Source organism: Pseudophryne corroboree, chromosome 2 (assembly GCF_028390025.1).
Source record: "Pseudophryne corroboree isolate aPseCor3 chromosome 2, aPseCor3.hap2, whole genome shotgun sequence".
In the NCBI taxonomy this organism is placed as follows: Eukaryota; Metazoa; Chordata; class Amphibia; order Anura; family Myobatrachidae; genus Pseudophryne; species Pseudophryne corroboree.
Window position 1 is genome coordinate 604691523 of NC_086445.1, and position 23678 is coordinate 604715200.

The window sequence follows — 23678 nt, forward strand, 5'->3', positions numbered from 1 at the left end:
CTGTCCTTGATAAATGGGGCGGCATCCCTGTGGTTTGCATGGTAAAGCCTTGCAGGAGCTATTAACACCTGTGGTAGTCAGCAAATATTACTCACCTGCAGGGAGGGCCTTGATAAATTGAAGAAACATATACTTTGTAAAAATGTCCCATTTTGTAGCTTTTAGGACTTTTTTATTTGATAAATAGACCACCTTGTGCCATAAGCTACATGTAAATGTTCTGTGGCTAGTCTGGTGTTGTTGATCTTTGATACAATGAACTCTCTAGCAGTGTAATCTGCATAATTAAAAGGTTGGTTTTTTTTGTAACAGTGATAATATAATACATTGTACCTGAGGGAAAAACACATATACTGAGTTTGTAACACATATAATTACCTGGTGTACAAAGACATCTACAGGTATCTCCAGATCATCTCCTTCTTTTTTGGTCATGGTGAGGAAGCCAAAGCCCATTCTTACGTTGAACCATTTGCATAGTCCAGATCCTTGAAGGACACTGGATCCTCCAGGCTGGGTAGAATCTGGAGAGTCACCTACGGGCTCGGGGAACCCATCTGTAAACATAAAAGCATAATCAGGTAAAGATAAAGATATTGTATTAACAATGTTTTACTCTATATAGGTTATAGCTCTAAAACATTAAAATGGTCTAATATTTACAGGTACATATTTGTCTGTCTTTATATATCCATCGGTAGGCTTCTGGGGTAGCATGAACGTAAACAAAATATGTTATACAAGGCCACAAATACCATTGTAAGTTCTCAGGAACAGGACCCCCTCCATTTGTATTTCTCATTAGCACGCACCCCATTGCTACCTTACATAATGGTTTTTATTACAGCCCTATTGTCCAGCACTGTGCATCACCACGGTGCTTTACAAGTAAATGATGATCATGATGATAATAATAAGAATAATAATTCATTTACAAGCAAATGTATGCGTGACTTCTTTTTTTTTACGTTGAAAAGAAGGATAACTGGACATCTCTGTAGATAAGAGGCACAATTACTATATCAGTAACACACCATGTCTATGCTTTCTGTGCACATCCTAGCCCCCCTAAAGAGCTATGGTACCTGAGATTATCCATGAAAAATGGCAAAACTGCTGACATTCTACAGTCTATATTTATCTTTCAAATACATGACATAATTTACACGTAAGCACAAAGGCATCAGGTTGTGTCCTTTTATACAAATGTATTGGTAATCTCAAAGATAACTGACCTAAATATAATATGTTAATTATCACAGTCGTGGGCATAGCTTTAGTGGGTGCAGGGGGTGAAATTGCTATGGGGCCCAGAGGCTTAGGAGGCCTGGTTCACCTGTACCAAGAATGCATAGTTGTCTACCACATTGTCTACCAATATGAACTGAGACCCTACAATGTGGCATAATGTGAACTGTGGCATAATGTGAACTGGGGCACTGTGTGGCATAATGTGAACTGGGGCACTGTGTGATATAATGTGAACTGGGGCAATGTGTGGCAAAATGTGAACTGGAGCAAAGTGTGGCATAATGTAAACAAGGCACTACTGTGAGGCATAAGATGAACTAGTACACCACTTTGGGGCATAAATTGAACTAGGGCACTACTAGTGTATGGGGCATAAAGTTAAGTAAGGCACTATTATGGGGCATAAAATGGCTAGGGCACTATTATGGAGCATAACATTAACTAGGGCACTATTATGGAGCATAACATTAACTAGGGCACTATTATGGAGCATAACATTAACTAGGGCACTATTATGGAGCATAACATTAACTAGGGCACTATTATGGAGCATAACATTAACTAGGGCACTATTATGGAGCATAACATTAACTAGGGCACTATTATGGAGCATAACATTAACTAGGGCACTATTATGGAGCATAACATTAACTAGGGCACTATTATGGAGCATAACATTAACTAGGGCACTATTATGGAGCATAACATTAACTAGGGCACTATTATGGAGCATAACATTAACTAGGGCACTATTATGGAGCATAACATTAACTAGGGCACTATTATGGAGCATAACATTAACTAGGGCACTATTACAGAGCATAACATTAACTAGGGCACTACTATGGTTCATTGCATGAGAGTGAGACAGGAGGCCTTCAAAATGCTGTTATGGGACACACAAAGTTTTGGCTATGCCCCTGGTTTGAGTGTTAGAAATAAGCGATTCTCACAGCTGTATTCTATATGTTCTCATATGAATAGGGGTCTCACTGGTGAGGTTTATCTTCATTTTAACTGTTGCTCATTTTGCTAAAATAAACTTAAAGTGGCTGAAAATGAAATAAAATTGGAGACACAAAAACATCTCATGAAGGTTAAGAGAGAGTTTCCCAAGCACCATTACAGTACAGGCTTTAACAGTGTTGAACTGCGGCATTAAGGGCCCACCAGGGGAATGCAGTGGTAGTGCCCCATGCTTAAGGGTGTGGATAGCCTCCAGAAGGGGTGTGGCCAGCCACCAGAGAGGCTTGGCTAACATTTCTGCTAGTCCATGCATTATAATAATATTGATTAATAACAGGAATGCACTGTAGAAAATACACTACAGTCCTGTCCTGTATAATGTAACATATGTATAGTATAATGTGTATATTTCAAGAGCACAGAATGGCACCAGATCCCTAGAGGACGGTGTGCCCTCAGGCAGTGGGGCCCACTGGTGGTTTCCCCTGTACCTCTGTGGGCCAGTCCAACCCTGGGCTTTAAGGATATCCATGCTTGAGTCCAGATGTTAAATAAAATGTACTTGTTACATCACCTTTGCTCAAGTGTGGATATCCTTAAAACCTGGACTGTAGTATTGGAGTTTGAGAAACTTTGTGTTAAGAAGTCATGAAACCTAAAACAAGAGTGTTATATACAGCGGCGTATTAAGAGAGGATGGGGCCCATGTACAGTATCCATCTGGACTCCTCACCTGTCTAGCCGGCAGTGCATAGTTAGCGAATCTACCAGAGTCTACTACGCACGCACAGGTCTCCGGAAAAATGATGCAGTGACCATTTTCCTGTTGATCTTTCTACTGTGCATGTGCAAAACGCCAGGAAAATGGTGCTGCTGATGCGGGACTCCAGAGAGGTAAGTATTAAAAAAGTGCGGTGTGGGCCCCCTTGCAACCATTATAGATACTCTACTGGTTATATTGATTTAACAAATAGGTGTGCCTGTGTTTTTTTTTTTACCCTATATTGTATGTAACATAAATTATATAAGAAATGTATTTATTAGTGGTATGTCACTAAGATGACTTTCTTTTATGCATACTGATAAATCATACATAGTCTATATAGAACTCTCAGACATTTACACACATGGCTCAGTGATTGCAATGCATATGACATAGGTGGGGCTTGGCTCTTGGTAATAATGTGATCATGAGACCTAGTGGAAAACATTTAATTGTTACTGCAATAATGAATGTAAAAATTATAGTATTACCACTTAAAAATTATAAAATATATCATAATGATCTTATTATAGCAGTGTTTAAAATGAAAGCAATGTAAAAGCACCAGAAAAGTGAAGCTTCTTGTGATATATAGGCTTATTATATGATGGTTTTGTTTATACAAGACACAAACGTTTGACTCTATTCCTAATATTTGTAGTGGCTACATCAGAAACAATTACATTCTCAGAGTATGATTACCCATTCCATATTTTTTCTTCTTCTATGAAATGTAATTCTCTCTTTGCAGTTTGTCATAGAATTGTTATAGTTTTTATCTCATAACAAAACCTGAACATACTACTATCAAACCATACTAACTGGAGCTGTATTTCAGAGAGCTCACAAAATATGCTGTAAACCACCTTTGTCACATTCTATCTTCCATCACTGTCTCTGGACTGAGGGGCTCGCAGTTTCTCAATTCATTACAGCCAATAGGATAGCCTCCATGAAACATATAATTTAACATTTCATTTTAAAACTAATAGACCATCATTGTGTATATACACTTCTTTGTAAAGTCTACACAGACATATATATCCAGCATCTCTGACTATGAGCAAGCCATCAATCCATATATTCGCATTCCACAACTGGTCCTCGTTCCACATTACACAGCCAAGAAATGTGTGATAACTCCTTATGTGAACAGAACCAATATTAAATATTTGCATCATTTTATCACTGTAAATACAGTAATAAGACAACTCCTTCTAATGCCAAAGAAGGTTGAACACTGATGAATGTCTTCAATAAAGTATTTACCAAATTGATACAAAATATACAGTTTTCCTAAACTTAGTTGAATAACTTCATAGTTCATACAAGGAAGCTGTTTTGCAACGAATAACAGTAATGTCTCCATATCCTCGGTAAATAACATCGTTACAGTCCTGGAGTTTAAAATACAAAACGAAGACGAATCCATCCACCTGCCAAGAACACACTGTAGTATTTCATTGTTAATGTTTTGACTACAATAAAGGTAAATATAAAGGGTAAAAGTAAATGAAGGAAACAATTGCAGCACCTAACGATAAAGGTCTCTTTCGTTTAAATAACTTTTTCTTCCAAACTACAAATACATTTAAGATGTCAGCTTTTATGCATTTGTTTATGGGCATTTCTTAAGGAGACAGAGACTTAAGTAAAATACTACTGCAGAAGCGAGGGAGGAGGAGGAGGGGGAATCTCCACCACCCAACACTGGGAAATGTACCCAGACGGGCTCAGTGCCCAGTGTCACAGCCCCCATACAAGCCCCATCTTTCCCAGCCCTACCTAATGCAACGATCAGGTCATCACCTGCGGTCTCCTGGTTGGAGACAGAACCCATTTTTGAGCCACTCTCGGAAGTAACGAATATCTTAAGGTCTCCCCTGAAGTCGTGTCCCAGCTGAGGATGCCTGGCCTCCAGTCTTGTGAGATACTTCAGTTTCTCAACCATTCTCTCCCCCCCCTCCAAAAAAGGAAACAATGTTTGCTACATCTTCACTTAACAATAGCGATGGGGGTGCTGCTGCCTTTGAAAAGATCCAAAATTCTGCAAGACAATGGAAGGCCAATAGGCAAAAGCCCTCTACTCCTCCCTTCCACCTCACCAACACTCTTTTCAGATTTCAGCAAAACCACCTTTCGCATTAAATGCCACCCCAACCCTTTCAATCCGATCACCTTCTGCCATGTTGAGCCCCAAGGTTAAGTGGTGGTCTTCAATCAGGAGTCAGGATGATCTCCCATGTAGGTCCATTTGATTGAATGTTGTCATAATGTCACACTCACATGCTCCGAGTCCAAAAAGAATATTCAGACTGAGCTCTCTCTGGAAATAAATGCCCCCCCGTGGATTTAGGTGCCCAACTGTCCAATCAGCAGCAGAGACCACCTGCCAGGGTAGAAATGAATGACTACCACACTTGGACACACTAATAAGACCTCCCCTATGAATCCCACCTCCCTGGACAAATGGAGCTGAAAGATGACCAGTCAGGGGTTGAGCTGACCTGGAGTGATTTCCCAATTCCATCTCCTCTAATTCGGTCCCCTCCCCCAGAGCACAGGAGAACAGAAGGGAGGGGATGTTAGGAACACTTGAAGATTAATTGGCGGTGTACAAATTTTCGGGGATGTAATTTGGGTTTTGTGAATCCGACATCCTGCATATTCCCAAGAATTATAACTAGGGCTATAAGGACCAGAACTTGATGGGGGCATAGCCATTGACACACACACACACACACACACACACACACACACACACACACACACACACACACACACACACACACACACACACACACACACACACACACACACACACACACACACACACACACACACACACACACACACCGAAATAGCCAGAAATACCATCACATTCTTAAACTGTTAAAATTAACCTGGTGCTGTATACAGTATATATTATGTATATATCTCTCTAAATATTACCAGTTTAATTTAGCGTCAGAATGGGGTGATATTTCAGGCTATTTCCGTATCTTGTATTCCAGTTCCATTAAGACATAGGACACACAAATATTGTCTTGCAAAGTAGTGCTATAGTTTGTGTGCACTCAATCTGTATTTGGGTTGGTATTTTGTACACAACTAGGTATGAACTGATGCAATACTAGCGCATTGATGAGAAGACAGCAGGACAGAAATCTTCTTGTCCCGCAGGGTTCCTTGGTTCTTTATTAAGGTTTCTCTGTGAACCTTCTGTTAAAAGGTGATAACTCCCTTCAACCCCCATACAGGAATTTAAAAGCCATTTCTGTGTGTCACACCCATGTATGGGACAAAGGCCTTGTCACAGAATGTGCAGTCACAATTTCCGGTGGTCAGCTCAAACTGGTCCTGGTCTCTGGTTTTAATTGAAACATTTAACTATTAACTGCCTGAAGTAATACAGAGGAGGGGTGGTGGAATGGATGGCTGACTGGTATTTCCATATTAATTAATTGGTGATTACAGACCTCATATATATATATATATATATATATATGTGTGTGTGTGTGTGTGTGTGTGTGTGTGTGTGTGTGTGTGTATGTATCTATAGATTTATTTGCTATTAATTTATTACAGTTTATTATTTATTTATTAATTACAGTTTATATAGCGCACACATATTACGCTGCGCTTTCCATATATATATATATATATATATATATACATACACACACACACACACAAACACACACACAGACACAGGCATACTATATATACACATATGCACACATAATATATATATATATATATATATATATATATATATATATATATATAAATTCACATATATATTAGGAATTTTACAGACACCATTTTCCTAAGTGTAACATGGGGATGGGATGGATTTGTTGTCATGGTATGAATGATAAAGTGGAAATAACACATATGACCCAGTGTTATTGCTACCACAGATTGTCATATTGCTGTCACACATGGATGTGTTTCGGTATTTTGTACGTATTAGGGACATAGTTAAATATTAAGCACATAATTGGACATACTGGGGTGCGGGGCTTATTCTAATACACCAAATGTTTGCAGTCTGTGCCCAGAACCTAACCCCAATGCAGCATTAGGGTTTGCTGTACTATATAGGACTTGAGTGTGGAGTAGAGATCAGGCATATTGGAATTAGTGTATTCAGATAGATTGTTCTATATTTCGAATCAGATCCATGATGCCGATGTTGCGTTCTGTTTCGTCACTACCAGGGAGTAACTGCGGTGCTGTGACTGACGTGTGGTATAATGAGATGCAGGGTCATCAGTGGGTTTATTGGACCTAGTGTGGCCATCAGAGGGAGGGGGCTTCTCTCAGAGGGCCAGGATCACCTCTCCTGGCCAGGACATGAGGCTGGGGGAGGGATATGAGACTGCTTCCGATTGCTTTCACCTTTTTAGGCGACGGAAACAAGAGTAGTGGGGGCAGAAAGGAAGATAAATATACCCCACATAGCTGACATTCCTGGCAATTTACAGGGAGGAGAAACAGGCAGCCGACCCAAATTTCCCATGGTTCATTCATAGAGACCAAACACGGGAACTGATGGGTGGTCCTTATTCAGTCACCTATGTGGCTATTACCGTCATTCCCAACCATGTCTATTTCGATTTACCAATAAGCGAAATAACCCACATTTCCAACATTAATTATGTATAATTCCTGGTTGTGTTAATTACGTATGATGTTTATATAATGCTCAGCAATGTTTATATAATGCTTAGCAATAGGAAGGAGTCGGAGATGCTCCTCTGATATGTATATGATCAGTCTTTGTCTGACTGCATACTGGAGTCAGAGCAAGTTACTCCCTCATCTGCAAGTAAAATCACAGCATGGAATTTGCAATTCAAATGAATTTGGAAACCTGTCTGACAAAAGTAACCAAAGTCCTGCAGTGTATTTTACGTTGCCTTTGGTGGGTTTTCTTTTTGCCAAACCACACAAAGGTGTTTACTGCATACAAAATCTCCTTTATTTACCTAAAAACCGGTATACTGTGCTTTTACATTGATTGGTGGCAGACAGCCAGGCATAAATAATGGCTACTTCTTACATTGTAATAACACAAACTCGGGCATCTGCACTGTAGAGTAACCTCCTATAGGATGGTGTGAATTGGCTAGAAAATATCTTCTTATGAGGTTACCACAGTGGAAAATAAGTATAAATATCTTTTGTTTAGTGTATCAAATCATATTATGGTCATGTTAAGTTATGATTTCAAAAACTATATAAAATATAAATTTTTTACTACCTATCTCACGACTACTGAATTGTTTTTAGTCCATACATCCCCAAAGGCCTGAAAATGAAAAACACAACAAAAACAAAATATGATACTTTTTTATGGAATTAAATAGATGAACGCCTCCTGCTTTAGCCACTATATTTTCTCTCCAAATGTGTATATGTAAAAGAGTAAGGGGGTAATTCAGACTGGGCGATCGCAGTCTGAATCCCTATGTGTAGTGCGCCTGCGCACCCGGGAGCCCAGTGAGATGCTAACAGCATTTCTGGGCTGTGATCACCTCTGCCTGATTGACAGGCAGAGGCAGTCGCGGGCGTGCCAATGGCATTAGAACACCGTTGGCGGGGCGTGGTCCAGACAATGCAGGTGTGTCCGGACCGTTGCGGGGGCGGGCCGCGACAGCTGCGTGACGTCAGGAGCTGCTCAGGCAGGGAGCTACTTGCCAGGTGCAAAAGCATCCCCACCATGTGATGCTTTTGCACCCTTACGGGGTGTAGGGGGGGTAGAGCCAGACATGCGGGGTGGACTAGCCCTATGGTAGGTGTCCCCCCCCCGCATGTCTGAGTAAATGATCGTAGATGTGCTAAATTGAACACATCTACGATCAGATCTGAATTACACCCTAAGTTCATTCATATTAGATAAAAGAGTGTCTAATTTGAATATAATAAATATGCCTGGACAACACATTTTATGTAGACTGGTCCAATTTATGGCCAGAGTACATAAAAAGCTGATGCAGTCTGGCAAGTCAAATTATTAAATATGGCCCTTTAGGAAAGATGTGGCTTATTATGTATGTATATATTTTTATTTGCAGTGCTTAAAGAACAGCCATTCCTCCACTGCAAGTTATTTTCTATAAAAGACTGTTAATACCAGTCAAAATACTGTTTCATATGCAAACAACCCACAATGGGCAAATAGAGAGCAATGAGAAAAGTGCAATAACTCATAACAATGTCGTTCGGTCAGGTGAGGCAGGTGAGTCAGTGCTCAGGTGAGGCAGGTGAGTCAGTGTCTCTACTGACATATTCCAGTATACTCCAGAGTTTTGACTATACAAAATTATAAGTACAATACAAAGAAGATATTATAAATATCTTCTTTGTAGCATTCTAATCATTTTATAGTCAAAATTATGGTGTATACTGGACTATGACAGGTGAGGCAGTGCCTCACCTGCCTACCTTGTCCGTACATCTCTGATCAAAACTCACCAAATTTCCAGCAGTATATACTGCTGCACCTCTGTATAATGCCCACATGCAACATTGGGCTCATATTTATTATTATGTTGTGTGTAAATCTGGCTCTGACATACCTCCCAAAATGACCTATTCCAGGAGGGACAAAGGGCCTAATTCAGATCTGATCGCAGCAGGAAATTTGTTAGCTAATGGACAAAACCATAGGGGTAATTAAGATCTGATCGCTGTTGTACATTTTCGCACAGCGTGCGATCAGATCTGAACTGCGCATGAGTCTGAGCCGCACTGCGTTGGTGCGATGGACGGCTGCTACAGGGATCGGCACCCTGTGATGGGATAGTGCGAACGATCCAGTCGCACGGGTCGTTCACAAGGAGATTGACAAGAAGAGGTAATTTGTGGGTGGCAACTGAGCGTTTTCCGGGAGTGTCTGGAAAAATGCAGGCGGGCTCAGACATTTTGAGGGAAGGTGTCTGATGTCAGCTCCGGCCCCGATCAGGAAGATTCAATCGCAGTGGCTGAGTAAGTCCTGGGCTGCACAAATTGATTTTTGTGCAGCTCTGCTAACAAAACGATTGCACGCTTACAAGGCTTTTCCCCTCCCCCTGTAGGTGACGACTATCTGATCGCAGGGCAGCAAAAAATGCAGCCCAGCGATCAGATCTGAATTACCCCCTATGTGCACTGCAGGGGGGCAGATATAACATGTGCAGAGAGAGTTAGATTTGGGTGGGGTGTGTTCAAACTGAAATCTAAGTTGCAGTGTAAAAATAAAGCATCCAGTATTTACCCTGCACGGAAACAATATAACCCACCCAAATCTTAAGGGCCCTACAGACCGGGCGACCCGCCGCCGAGCTGCCCGACCGCCGATACGGCAGACGGGCGACCCGGCGGCGGGGCGGAGGTGACGGGGGGAGTGAAGTTTCTTCACTCCCCCCGTCACCCGGCGCCATAGCAATGCATGCTAATATGGACAATTTCATCCATATTGGCCTGCATGCATAAGCTACGGGGCACCAACAATGAACGAGCGCGGGGCCGCGCATCGTTCCTCATTGGTGCCTACACACTGCACGATATGAAGAGTTCTCGTTCATTAATGAATAAAAACGTTCATATCGTGCAGTGTTATCTACCAGTGTGTAGGGCCCTTTATGCTATGTACAAATTATGCGGTCCCATAAGATACAACTCACAGCTCCGGCACTCCAGACGTCCCTTAGGACCTACTTGCAGCGGTGCCTTCCTCCGGGGGGTCACCCCAATGTACAACGAAGAATAACGAGGCGGCACTCGGAGACTTGCAAAAACTTCAAACGTGTATTAGGTGCTGTCAACGTTTCGGGGACCACCTCCCCTTCGTCAGGATAACTACAACAATGTGTACACATTGTTGTAGTTATCCTGACGAAGGGGAGGTGGTCCCCGAAACGTTGACAGCACCTAATACACGTTTGAAGTTTTTGCAAGTCTCCGAGTGCCGTCCCATAAGATACAATATTGTATGATATTGTATAAGATATCATATCGGATTGGATCGTGTGTACACACTACAAATGATGTCAAATGATGTCTAGGAACATCACTGGAGTACAAAACCACACAATATCACCTCATCAAGGCTGCATGCAGTCCGACGTACAACGTCGCATGCGACCCACAGGAGCACGCATCGTACATCAGATGCTGCATACACATTATACAATATCATTCAGAAACTAACAATATCATTCAAATCGTTAATGATATTGCATAGTGTGTACGGGGCATAACTCTATCTGCACATGTTATATCTGCCCCACCTACACTGCACATGGTTTTGCCCATTAGCTAACAAATTTGCTGCTGCAATCAGATCTGAATTACCCCCAAAATGCTCTGTTCGTGGACTTCACTCTAAATTTATGATTGCTGTCACTTGTGTTGAACTAGGTAATTGATAGGAAAGGTGTTTCAGCACAGGTGATGGCAATCATAAATAAAGAGGAATGGATAATTTTGGGAGGTATACTAGCCAGTGCCTACCCAGCGATTTAACTTAACGCATGTCACTGACTCAAAACCAGTCAGAAATATACTTTTAATGTCTGGATTCAACTAGATGAATGACATTCAACTATTACTGTGTTATGTTTTGCACCATGTTAGTAAATAACCCGGAATGCTTGTAGCGTGCATATGTGATTGGTATATTGAGCAGTAAATCTTTTCTTTCTTTTCTTTTCTTTTCTCTTACAGATGCACCACAGTTCTCAGCTTGCAGTGGATGCCGGTACTTGCTGAGACTTGTAGTTATAAAAGTGTCATCCTGCTGTATCAGCCTTGGGTATGCTGGCACTTGTGATAATGGTCGATACTGTAGCAGCCACTAGCTGGTATTGGATAGGGTGTGGTATGATTGCCAACATTCATAAGAATATCGACAGATCTAAATATAAACAGTCAAAAGGTTGATATGGTAAATAGGTCGACAATCAATACGTATACATGCATTTATATCAACATGGTTAAAATATCAACATTCCGAATACTGTTGCTTATTATGTTGACACCAAAATGCTGACCAACATTTTGGTGTTGAACTTCTGAATGTCATCAAGTTGACTTGTTACTCTTGGGTCCTGGCACATGTATCCATCTTCATAAAGGAATCCTGCTCTACAGCTCATCTGTTAGATGGGACTCCCTGACCAATAGCAGTGGCACGTTCTCTGTCATGTGGGAAGGGACGTCTTCATACTGGGAACCTTGAAACCTCTTCTGCTCGCTTTAGGTGTTACAAGGAGAAAGGAAGTGCTCATTACATGAAGATAGAGGCATCCATTCATGAAGCAGTGAAAAGAGTAGAGAAGTGAGCCTGTGGAGAAGATGCCCATGGCAACCAATCAGCTGCAATGTATAATTTTATAGAATGCAGTTGATAAATGTTACTTAAAAGATGATTGGTTGTCATGGGCAACTTCTCCACTGGCTTACTACTCCACTCTTTTCACTGCTTTATGAATAGAACCTAGAGCCTGAGAGAGGGGGAGCTGGTGCTGAATTCATTCAAAATGTTATCACATTCATGGAGACATCCACCAATCAGATCACAGGAGGGAAGTGTTTATGCAAAATGGCCCCTCATTGGCCACTCTGAATCCACCACTGCTTGCTGGAAAATCTATTACAGAAAACTATGCTGTTTTATTGTGTCACTGTTCCAGCTTATGATAGCCTACCGCTGGTAGCAGCTTTTTCGTATAGAACCAACACTGTTTGTATTACGATCTTGCCACTACAACCCTAGGCTATAATTGCTCCTGCCAAGTCTTTCAGGAGGGGGTTGACATTTTTTTTAAAGAATCATTTATTTATTTCACATTTCTTGTAATGCACTGCAAAGGTCCATACTCACGAGTGACCAGGCATACACAAAGACACACAGCTGAATCTGCTTGTCCCTACAAGTCTGCATCTGATTGCATTTCAGAGTACATATCCTTACTATGCTTGAGCTGTATTTGCACTCTCCTTCCGTGCCCTGTTCCTGCAGTCATAAGGAGGTAGAAGTGTCAGATGTGAACAAGTGTGCATTCGTGTAAATAAGTGTTCTCTTTGTGAGCATGGGCAGTGCTAAATAACAGTGTTAGCGCTCAAGGCCGTAACTAGGTGTGTGCAGATGGTGCTTTGCCCACAGCGCATTTGCCCTGTGAGCGCATTTGCCCTGTGCATGTTGTGACAGCTGCAGCACTGTGTATAAATTACAGCAGGCTGCACTGGGCATCTCTCCCTTGTGTGCTGCCTCCTCTCTCCTCCTCCTGCTGTGAATGTGTAGTGTGAGGGACTTCTGGGTAAAGGAGTTGGGGCTGGCTGCTGGCACTCATCAACTGGGACATCTATACTGTGCCCTGAGACTTTGAGGGTCTCCAGCCCCTGAAGAGTCTGCAGGGTACATCATACTAGTACCTACCTGCTATTGCCTGCCCGTGCCACTGCAGTGAGAGAATACTGCTGAGCACAGGCATGAAAAATCAGAGTAGAGAGAGATGCCCTGACACAGCAGTCAAAGCAGAACAATACAGTTGTAATTTTTTGTGGCTCAGCGTGATGATGTCACAGTGCATTGCTGATGGTAGGAGGAGCCAAGTGAGAAAAGGAGCGCTATAAGACAGATAAGTGTGGGAATGAACCTAACCTGTAAAAACACTGCTGGTGGGTGAGGTACTACTGCCGGAGAGACAGTGACGGAGGGGGAGGGGAAGGGGGGGGATGCCCAAAGCAGGGAGTTTAGATGTGTTTTAGGTGGCTAAACCCAGTCTGTTTGGGCACGTTACGCACAATGTGCATGGGCGACCAAACACAGATGGGTTATTTAGATGCCCAAAACATCTGAATTGGCCCCACAGACTCTCAATCTGAAAGAAGGGAGATGATAGATGAGGAGCAATGAGGTACAGTATAGGGGCTCTACCTGGCATATTGTGTAAGGTCTCTACCTGGCATAATGTGTATATGGGGCTCTATCTGGCATAATGTATATAAGGGTCTCTACCTGGCATAATGTGTATAAGAGGCTATACCTGGCATAATGTGTAAGAGCTCTACCTAGCATAACGTGTGTAAGGGGCTTTACCTGGCATAATGTGAAAGAGCTCTACCTAGCATAACGTGTGTAAGGGGCTTTACCTGGCATAATGTGTACAGTGCCAGAGTCTTTGCTTTCTATGTCATATCACCGGGAAGATGGAGGCGCCGCTAGCCACAGCACAGGACAGTATACTCGGGGTAGGGGAAGGGGGGCGGGTTAGCGGACCTGGGCCCCTCCAGCAGCCCAGGGCCGGGTAATTTGTACCCTCTTTGTGCCACTGATGATGCCCAAACATAAAAGAGCCCTGAGGTCACAGCACTTCTGTGCATGAGGCAAGTCCAGTGCATTTGCAGCTGTTTGTGTGAATTCTTTATTAATAGCAATGTATTTATATACTGTACAAGCATAGTGTAAATAAAGAATAACATTTATTGGTATACATTAAAACATCATTCTCAAGTTATGAAATAAAAATAACTAAAAATGTAATAAACAAATAACTATAGAACAAAATGTAATAATGAGTAATAAGGAATGAATTTGGTCTGTAAGATAGGGGCAGATGTACTAAGCCTTTGAGAGAGATAAAGTGTACAGTGATAAACTACCAACCAATCAACTCCTGTCATTTTTCAAACACAACATGTAACCTGGCAGTTAGGAGCTGACTGGTTGGTTCTTTAGCTCTTTCCACGAATACACCCTTTTACACCGCCTGAAATATCCCGGGATTTTACATAAGAGCGCACAAAATCCCGGGACTGCAGGCGGTGTAAAAGGGTCCTTCTCTTAATCCTTTCCTGGGAATCCAACCCGATCTGCCAGCAGGGTTATACACGGGTAGGACCCGGGGTAGGAGGCAGTGTAAATGGGTACGCAGGGTCATCCGACTCGGCACCCATTTACAGCATGGCAGATCTCCTGTAGCGCAGTGCCTGGTGGGCGGTCAGGAGGCTGGGGGTCACGGTGCACACAGTCTATGCAGACAGCAGCGCCGTGCTGGTTACCATGCAGCGGCTGAGGCTAGCGACATGACACATGCTGTCTATGCAGACAGCAGCGCCGTGTCTGGTGTCTGGAAGCTCCGGAGGCTGGGGGCAGCACAGCAGCTTCCAGATTGCTGGGCTTGCCCCCAGCATGATGCCCTGGAGTCCCGAACTGCCGGGTTTCCTGTTGCTTGTAGATGACATCATCTCTAAGTGCCGACCCATGAGACACTGCACCTGGCTGCAGTGTTGGCACTGTGGTATAAAAGGGGGAGTCCCAAGTCTGACCCGGCTTGGAACCATGGACCCTGGAATTTGGCGTAAAAGGGTTATGAAACACTCTCCAAGGCTTAGTACAGCTGCCCCATAACGAGCCAGTATAAATACTATTGTGACACAAAATATGTAAATGGTATGGTATTCAGACATGGTCCAGCCTCAAAGTAGTTAGTCCAAGAGGTTCAATGTACTTTTTTAAAGTGTGGAGACATGTTTGGAACGCACAGAAATGGACCAAGCAGTGACCAGACAACCACACTACAAAGCAAATGCATACAGGCGCAGGTGAAAATGCAAATGGATGGTTCTGAACACATACAATATAATGGGGGTCATTCTGACCTGATAGCTGGCTGCAGTTCTTTGCAGCGCAGCGATCAGGTCAGAACTGCACATGCACCGGCGCCGCAGTGCACCGGCACATGGCTGACAGCCGATTGACAGGCATAGGCGGTCGCTGGGCAGGATGGGGCGGCACAGCGGCGTTTGGCTGCCATTTTGGGGGTGCGGTCCGGCCATCGCAGGCATGGCCGGACCGTGCAGGGGGTGGGTCGCAGCGGCTGCGTGACACCACATGCAGCCGTTGCGACACGGGCAGCGACAAGTAGCTCCCCGCCAGCACGCAAAAGCTGCACTGGCCGGGAGCTACTCCTGAAGTGCAAAAGTATCGCCGCTGTGCGATGCTTTTGCACTTCTGCGATGGGGCAGGGAATGACATGTGGGGCGGGCAAGCCCTGTACTGGGCATCCCCCCGCATGTCTGTGTTCCCAATCGTAGGTGTGCTAAATTTAGCACAGCTACGATTAAGTCCAAATTACCCCCATCTGATCTTTACTGTTATCCAGGTGCTTATTACTGTAGTAAGTGATAAGTTCCATGCAAACTATATCAGGAATACAAAATAATAGTGCATAATGTAAAATAACAGGTTTTCATTATCCCTTAACTGACTATTTTTCCCTTAAAAAGCATTAACCACATTGTTTTTTAAAATTTATTTTATTTAATAAAGTTGAAAAAGTATTTTTTTAAATATTTAAACATTATATTATGCACATCTGCAGAACGGATCTCCTCGTCAAAAACGGGGGGACAGGGTGGGACGGCGCAGTCGCATGCAATCTGACTATGCCAGTTAAGTGGTTTTAAATAGCCTGTTAAATTCCAAAGTTTGGATATCAACACACCTATTCATAAATATATACTCTATTTGTGTGCGCAAGATCATACATTTCCAGATGTGTCACCAATGGCCGAGTTCCAATAATCCTTTTTTCAAACACTAATTGAGCACGTAAATAGGTTAATACTAAATAAAATCTACTGCATAACATAATACTTATTGACAACAAACACAGCAAAATGTATGCTCACTGTTTTGTTAGTTTTCACCAGAATTTGGGGGCCCATTTATAAAAGTATATTTGCGGCTATATTTGCCGTTTTTGGGGTTTAGCTACAAATATAAGATATCTCCTGAATGTATGTGGAGGGAGTGCAGCAAGTATCTCCAATACCTGCTGCGATCCCTCCACTGCTGCCCGCAGCTGCATCCCCTGTAGATTTCTATGGGGGATGCCATGCAGCCAAATTTACCAATATCCGGAATGCAAAGTATTCCCGATATTTGTCCCCGGGGCACCCGCCACCTGAAGATGAAAGTAGCCCATTGTAGCCTCTGGGCTACTCACCGCACATGTGGCCGGTCAGAGGGTTCTCCCGGAGGGATGGTCTGCTTTCGGAGACCCTGTCCCTGCGGGTGCACTGCTGGATGTTACGGGTGGTCTTCTGTTTGCCGGCGGTCGGGCTCCCGGCGCTCAGTATACCGGCGCCGGGAGCCCGACAGCCGGCATACCGACACTTATTTTCCCTCGTGGGGGTCCACGACCCCCATAGAGGGAGAATAAAATAGTGTGGCGCGCGTAGCGCGCCACCGTGCCCGTAGCGTGGCGAGCGCAGTGAGCTCGCAAGGGGCTCATTTGCGCTCGCCAAGCTGTCGGTAAGCCGGCGGTCGGGCTCCCGGCGCCGGGATGCTGGTCGCCGGGAGCCCGACCGCCGGCCAGCCGTAGTGAACCCGATGTTACGTCCCGATGAGGAGATTGCATATTGCAATGGAATCCTATGCAGTAAGATGCCAGCCAGATCACATTCAATATGCAATCAATGATAAATGAACCCACTAGGTTGAACTATTTTCAAAGTTGGCAGTATTGGAAGGCTTGCCATAATTTCCCTTTTATCCAGGACACCAATGATTTACACAGGTTTTGTAGCTGATTAGAACCAGGTGAAATGCTGGCTTGAATTTAGCCAGGTACAAAACCTGTGTAATCAGGGATAAGTTACATGTAATATCACATATAGAAATCCAAACCATAAAACAGCTATTGAACACTTATAATATTGTACAGCATAAAATGCACCAACTAACAAATGCATTTTCTGGAAACTAGTGAGTAATACATTTCCTGGAAACAAGTGAGTAATACATTGTATCGGTGTCTATACAATATAGTTAAATAGTATCAACTACACGATGGCTAAGCCCATTCAGACATGTTACTATCTAAAAATGAAAATGTAGATTTTACATTTCAGTGAAATGTTAGAAAGCATGACAGACCAAACTGGGCATTCATACCATAATGGGTTAATGTCTTCAAGGGGTGAATGCATTTGCATTGCAAAAGCTTCAGATCACACCAACAGTTGATGGGGGAGGGTTGAACTATCATCTCCTCTGACTAATAAGAGTTCTATTTCATGGTTAAAAAATCTTGTGAAATAGTTTATTAACTTAGGAAGTGGTTTACATTTATTTTATACCCATCATATTTAGTTACAGGCAGTTTTATTTTTGTTTTCTGAGGTTTAGACTATAATCTCTGGGTGAAAAATGTATATATTCTGCATTTTTTGTTTTGGAGTTTGAGTTTTATAAACCATACAGTACATTGTCAGTGATTTTTGTTTTCAAAACGAAACCGCTCACACCTACATTATTAGGTAGGTGGTTGTACCATATAGTAATTATTATTTATTTGTTAGTTAACAGATATTTATATAGTGCACATGTATTTTGCAGTGCTTTTACAGAAAATATTTCAGTCACTCATACCAGTCTCCGCCTGAGTAGCCAATTAACCTACTAATATGTTTTGGGAGCAGCACCCAGAGGAATCCCATGCAAACAAGAAGGCACAGTTATAATAAGAATGAGGTAATTCATAAAATAAGGGGTACGTTTTTGGATCATTTCAATTGCAAGCATGCCCATGATATTCCTTTGCAACCCCGTGGGAATGCCAGCAATGGCAAAACAATTTGCCTTGATTTTCCTTAAAACAAAATCACATGATACTTTTGTTTACAGCTCCATAGATATATGAAGGGCCATTATATCAGCATTGTAGGCCCTGGGCAAAGCATTGCACTGGGGTCACTACCCACCCATTCATGGGAATACATAAAAAAATAAAAATCATAACCCTCCTGTGGCCAGCACGGTCTCTCCACATGCTTCCATAGGGGAAAGTCTGTCAGCACTCTAATTGGTGGATAGCTAACTCCATCCATCTGCCAATCAGCATACTGACAGCCATTCACCGCCTTGCTGCAGGCTTGGAGGCAGGTAGAGAATGCACCTGGCTACTCTGATTGTGTGTAATTCATAATCAGAGTGGCCAGACAGCATACTCCACCTGCCTTTCAAGAAGCTCTGGAGGCACCCGCAGGGGAGTTTCTAGAGAGGAGGAGGCCCATGTGCAGGTTCTGTCAGTGCCCCTCCTCTGTAGCTGGCGGCAGCGCTATGACTCTGGATCCTAGGGTCCCAAGGGCAGAGCCGGCCATAGGCATAGGCAAACTAGGCAATTGCCTAGGGCATTTGATATGCCTAGGGGCATCAGCAGCTTCTGCTGATTAAAATGATATGCGGCATGCCTATATTCTGTGTAGCATTTCATATGCAGATACAGCCACAGTCTCACACGGTATATAGGCATGCTGCATATCATTTTAATCAGCAGAAGCTGCTTGTGCATCCTAGCCACATAGCAATGCATAAAAGGTGAATTTTCATTAAAAAAAATGTGCCCGACGTTAGCATTGAGGCAAGATTTATGAGGACACATCTGTATCCAAGCAGAGGCAGAGGTCACAGTGTTAGTGGCAGTGTAAGTGCTGTGTGCATGTGAGTGGGTTGGTTGTGCAGTAGTGTTCAGAATATGTGTAAGGAGCATTATGTGTGTCATGTAAAAATGCATTAATAATGTGCAACATATGTGTAAGGGGCACAATGTGTGTCATTATGTGTATAAGGGCATTAATAATGTGCAGCATATGTGTAACAGGGTACTACTGTATGTGTGTCATTATGTGTATAGGGGACTAATAATGTGCAACATATGTGTAAGGGGCACAATGTGTGTCATTATGTGTATAAGGGCATTAATAATGTGCAGCATATGTGTAACAGGGTACTACTGTATGTGTTTCATTATGTGTATAAGGCCATTAATAATGTGCGGCATATGTTTAAGGGACATTACGTGTAAAAGGGCATTAATAAAGGTTGTCATAATGTGTAAGGCACATTATGTTTCTAAGGACATTAATAATGTCTCTCATATGTGTAAGAGGCATTACTGTGTGGCATTATGTGTATAAGGTGCTCTACTATGTGGCGTTGCATATAGAAAGGGCACTACTGTGTCGTCTAATGTGAATAAAGAGCAATAGGGTGTGGTGTAATATGAATAAGGAGCAATTCAGTGTGATGTAATGTGAATAAGGGGCTCTACTGTGAGGAGTAACGTTTATAAGGTAAAGTGATACTACTGCGGGATGTAATATGAATTATGGACACTATCGCATGATCAAATGTGAATAAAGCAGCAGTACTGTGTGACGTAATTGGAATTTGGGTTACTGTTGTGTGGCCATGCCCCTTGCCAGCAAAAATACACCCCTTTTTGGGATGTGCGCCAAATGTGCAAACCCAAATGTGCAAACCCCAAAATAAGGACTGCTATGGATGAGGGGTGATGGTGCTGGGAAAGAGGTGCAAGGTCAGAGGTGGAACCAGCGGTGGTGCTAGGGGGCACCAGCCAAAATCTTGCCTAGGGCATCATATTGGTTAGGGCCGGATCTGCCCAAGGGGACCCTAGCACTGTCCCAGAGTATAGAGCGCATGCGCAGGTCACCAGGAAAATGGCACAGCTGCCATTTTCCCAGTGATTTTCCTACTGCGCATGCGCGAAACACCGGTAAAATGGCACTGCACCATTTCCCCAGTGATTTCTGCAGCGCTGCTGCTTCGTCGTGGGACTCCGGAAGGAATTACAAATAATGGGTGCAGGGTGTGCTGTGTGTGCCCCCCTGGACCCCAGGGGCCCGTCTGCACCGCATACACTGCACCTATTATAAATACGTCAGTGGGCACCAGTCCACCTTGCTTGAAGGCCCGTAGACTTTTGGGTCCCTGAGCAGCTGCCCAGTGTGCCTATATGTTAAGATGGCCCAGGTATATGTACAAAAATACACAATCTCCTAACACAATCATAAATTAGGAGGACAGTACAGGAGCAGAGCATTTTGTCCTTCCTGGAGAGGGTCATGTTGGGAGGTATGGTACAGGAGTGCAGGGCTAAACAGGACAAGGTGCAACACTGGACTGACTGGATACAGTTGTGCTTGGTCAGGATCTGGTCACTGGATATTGGTGGAGAGAGCCGGTACTGCTGGGTGCTGGTGCAATGGCTGGACATGGAGGTATAGCAAACAATGAACCAAGTTAGATCACAGGAGTTACAGGGGCTAGTCACATGAAAGAGTTAGGAAAAGCACTGCACCATCACTTGTTAGGAGCGCTGTGGAAAACAGTCAGGAGCAAGATGGAGACACAGGTAGAATCTCAGACAGAACTTCCACTTTGTCAACTTTAGCCTGTACAGGCACTTGACAAAGCTGAAGTTGTTGCAGACTGAAAACTGGTGAGCAAAGATAAATGGCTGAAGTCTGTTTAATATTATTTTGGCAAAAGCAGAGTCAAACACTGTACAGAAAAGGCAGTACAGATGAGGAATTCAGCAAGGCAGGATTCAATAACCAGGAACTGCGGAACACACTCAGGGATAACAATAGCTTGGATCAAGTAGGAGCCAAGTCAGAATGACTTATGCTCTGGCACAGGACAAAAAGGCAGACAAGGTGTACAGGAATGTGGTCATGTGACCGGCGCTCGGGATCCCGGCAGTCACCATGCCGACGTCGGGATCCTGGGCAATCAAAATGCCGGCAGACAGAATGCCGACCCAGACGGACTATTCCCACTCATGGATGTCCACGACCAGTGGCGGATTTACCACAAGGCATCCAAAGCGGATGCCTAGGGCCCGGCAGGTCGCAGAGGGCCCGGCTGAATCAGAAAATCGATGAGCGCTGGGCTTTTGTTGGCCCCGGCAAGCTGTCAATAGTTAGGTAGCTGTCGGGTGCCGGCTCCTCCAGCACTCATCTATGTGTTCTCCTCCTACTGTACCTTCTGTCATGTGCATGTGACGTCATTATTATTATTATTATTATTATTATTACATTTTATTTATAAGGCACCACAAGTGTTTCGCAGCGCCGTACAAAGGACAGTACAGGGAGACAAAACTTAGATTACAGTAAATAAATAACAAAAATAGAGTACAGGTAACAAAGAGCACCACAATTCTCAAAACATAATACAGCTAAGATGTAAGTAGTGAGGGAGTAATCATCATACTACTTGGGGCTGGCGGCCATAGATAGAGATGAGCTTTTAGCAGAAGGAGAAAAAGCAGGAAAGATGGTCGCTGAGTAGGAGAGAGCTGCTAGGGAAATGTGTCGAGAAGAGGGCTTTGACAACAAGAGGAAAGAGGGCCCTGCTCTGAAGAGCTAACAATATAGTGGGAAGGGGCGACAAACAGATGACATGAGGTACAAACAAGCGGGAGGTAGCCTGATGGCAGTATGTAAGCAAAGCTGAGATGTTCACGGCATGAGGCAGGGGGATGGAGGAGCGACCTCAGGACTAGGTTATGCATCGGAAGGGTTATGTTTTGATGAATAGGTGGGTTTTTAGTGCCCACTTGAAGCTTTGCAAGATTGGGGAGTCTAATGGAGCGGGGGCGCGCGTTCCACTGAAGGGGTGCAGCATGGGCATAGTCTTGAACTCAAGCATGGGAAGCAGTAACCAGGGCAGAGGAGAGGCGACAGTCATTGGCCAACCGTAGTGGGCGGGAGGGAGTATGAAGTGAGAGGAGGTTTGAAATGTAGGGAGCAGAGGAATTAGAGATGGTCTTGTATGTGAAGGTGAGGAGTTTGAAGAGGATTCTGTAGGGGAATGGGAGCCAGTGTAGATTTTGTCGAACGGGAGTGGCAGATGTGGAGCGGCGGGAGAGGAAGATAAGCCTAGCTGCGGAGTTGAGGACAGATTGGAGGGGAGCATGATGGGAGCAAGTGAGGCCAGTGAGGAGAACATTGCAGTAGTCGAGTCGTGAGATGACCAGTGAGTGGATGATAAGTTTAGTTGCACTCTGTGAGAGAAATGGCCTGATGCGAGCAATGTTGCGTAGCTGGAACCGACAGGATTGCGCCAGAGCTTGGATGTGGGGTGAAAAGGAGAGGGACGAGTCAAGAGTGATGCCCAGGAGGTGGAGTTTGGGAACGGGGAAGATGATGGTGTTGTCACCATCATCTCCCCCGTTCCTCAACTCCACTGCCTGGGCGTCACTCTTGACTCCTCCCTCTCCTTTGATAGAGATATTGGTAGGGGGTGTTGCTCTGGCTGGGGGAAAGATAATGAGTTCAGTTTTGTCCTTGTTGAGCTTCAGAGAGCACTCAGACATCCAGGAGGAGATGGCGGAGAGGCAGCTGGAAACCTGAGGAAGGACAGAGGGGGACAGATCAGGAGAGGAGAGGTAGAGTTGTGTGTCATCAGCATAGAGGTAGTATTGAAGGCCAAAGAAGTTAATGAGCGTGCCCAGGGAAGAGGTGTACAGGGAGAACAGAAGGGGGCCTACGACAGAACCCTGAGGGACACCATCAGGAAGAATGGAAGGTGTGAGGTGGTGCTGGAGGCAGACACAGAGAAGGAGCGGTTAGTGAGGTAAGATGTAAACCAGTCAAGGAAAGTGCTAGAGAGTGTGCAGAGTTTAGGAGTGTGCGGAGGAGGAGAGGATGATTCACGGTGTCAAAGGCAGCAGAGAGGTCCAGAAGGAGGAGCAGAGAGAAGTGGCCCTGGATTTGGCCGAAAGCAGGTCATTGGTGACTTTCACCAGGGCAGTCTCGGTGGAGTGGAGTGGGCGAAAGCCAGATTGTAGTGGATCAAGGATGGAGTTGTCAGAGAGGTAGCTTGTGAGAC

General features: G+C 43.9%; 1 protein-coding gene across 1 annotated transcript in view; it reads right to left on the bottom strand.

Moving 5' to 3' along the window:
- The window catches only part of LIN28A (lin-28 homolog A), a 130950-nt gene that overhangs the window by 14955 nt on the left and 92317 nt on the right, over window positions 1-23678 (bottom strand). The window contains exon 2 of the mRNA XM_063951745.1: window positions 379-557. Within this exon, the coding sequence (XP_063807815.1) occupies window positions 379-557 (179 nt within the window). The remainder of the gene's footprint in view (window positions 1-378; window positions 558-23678) is intronic.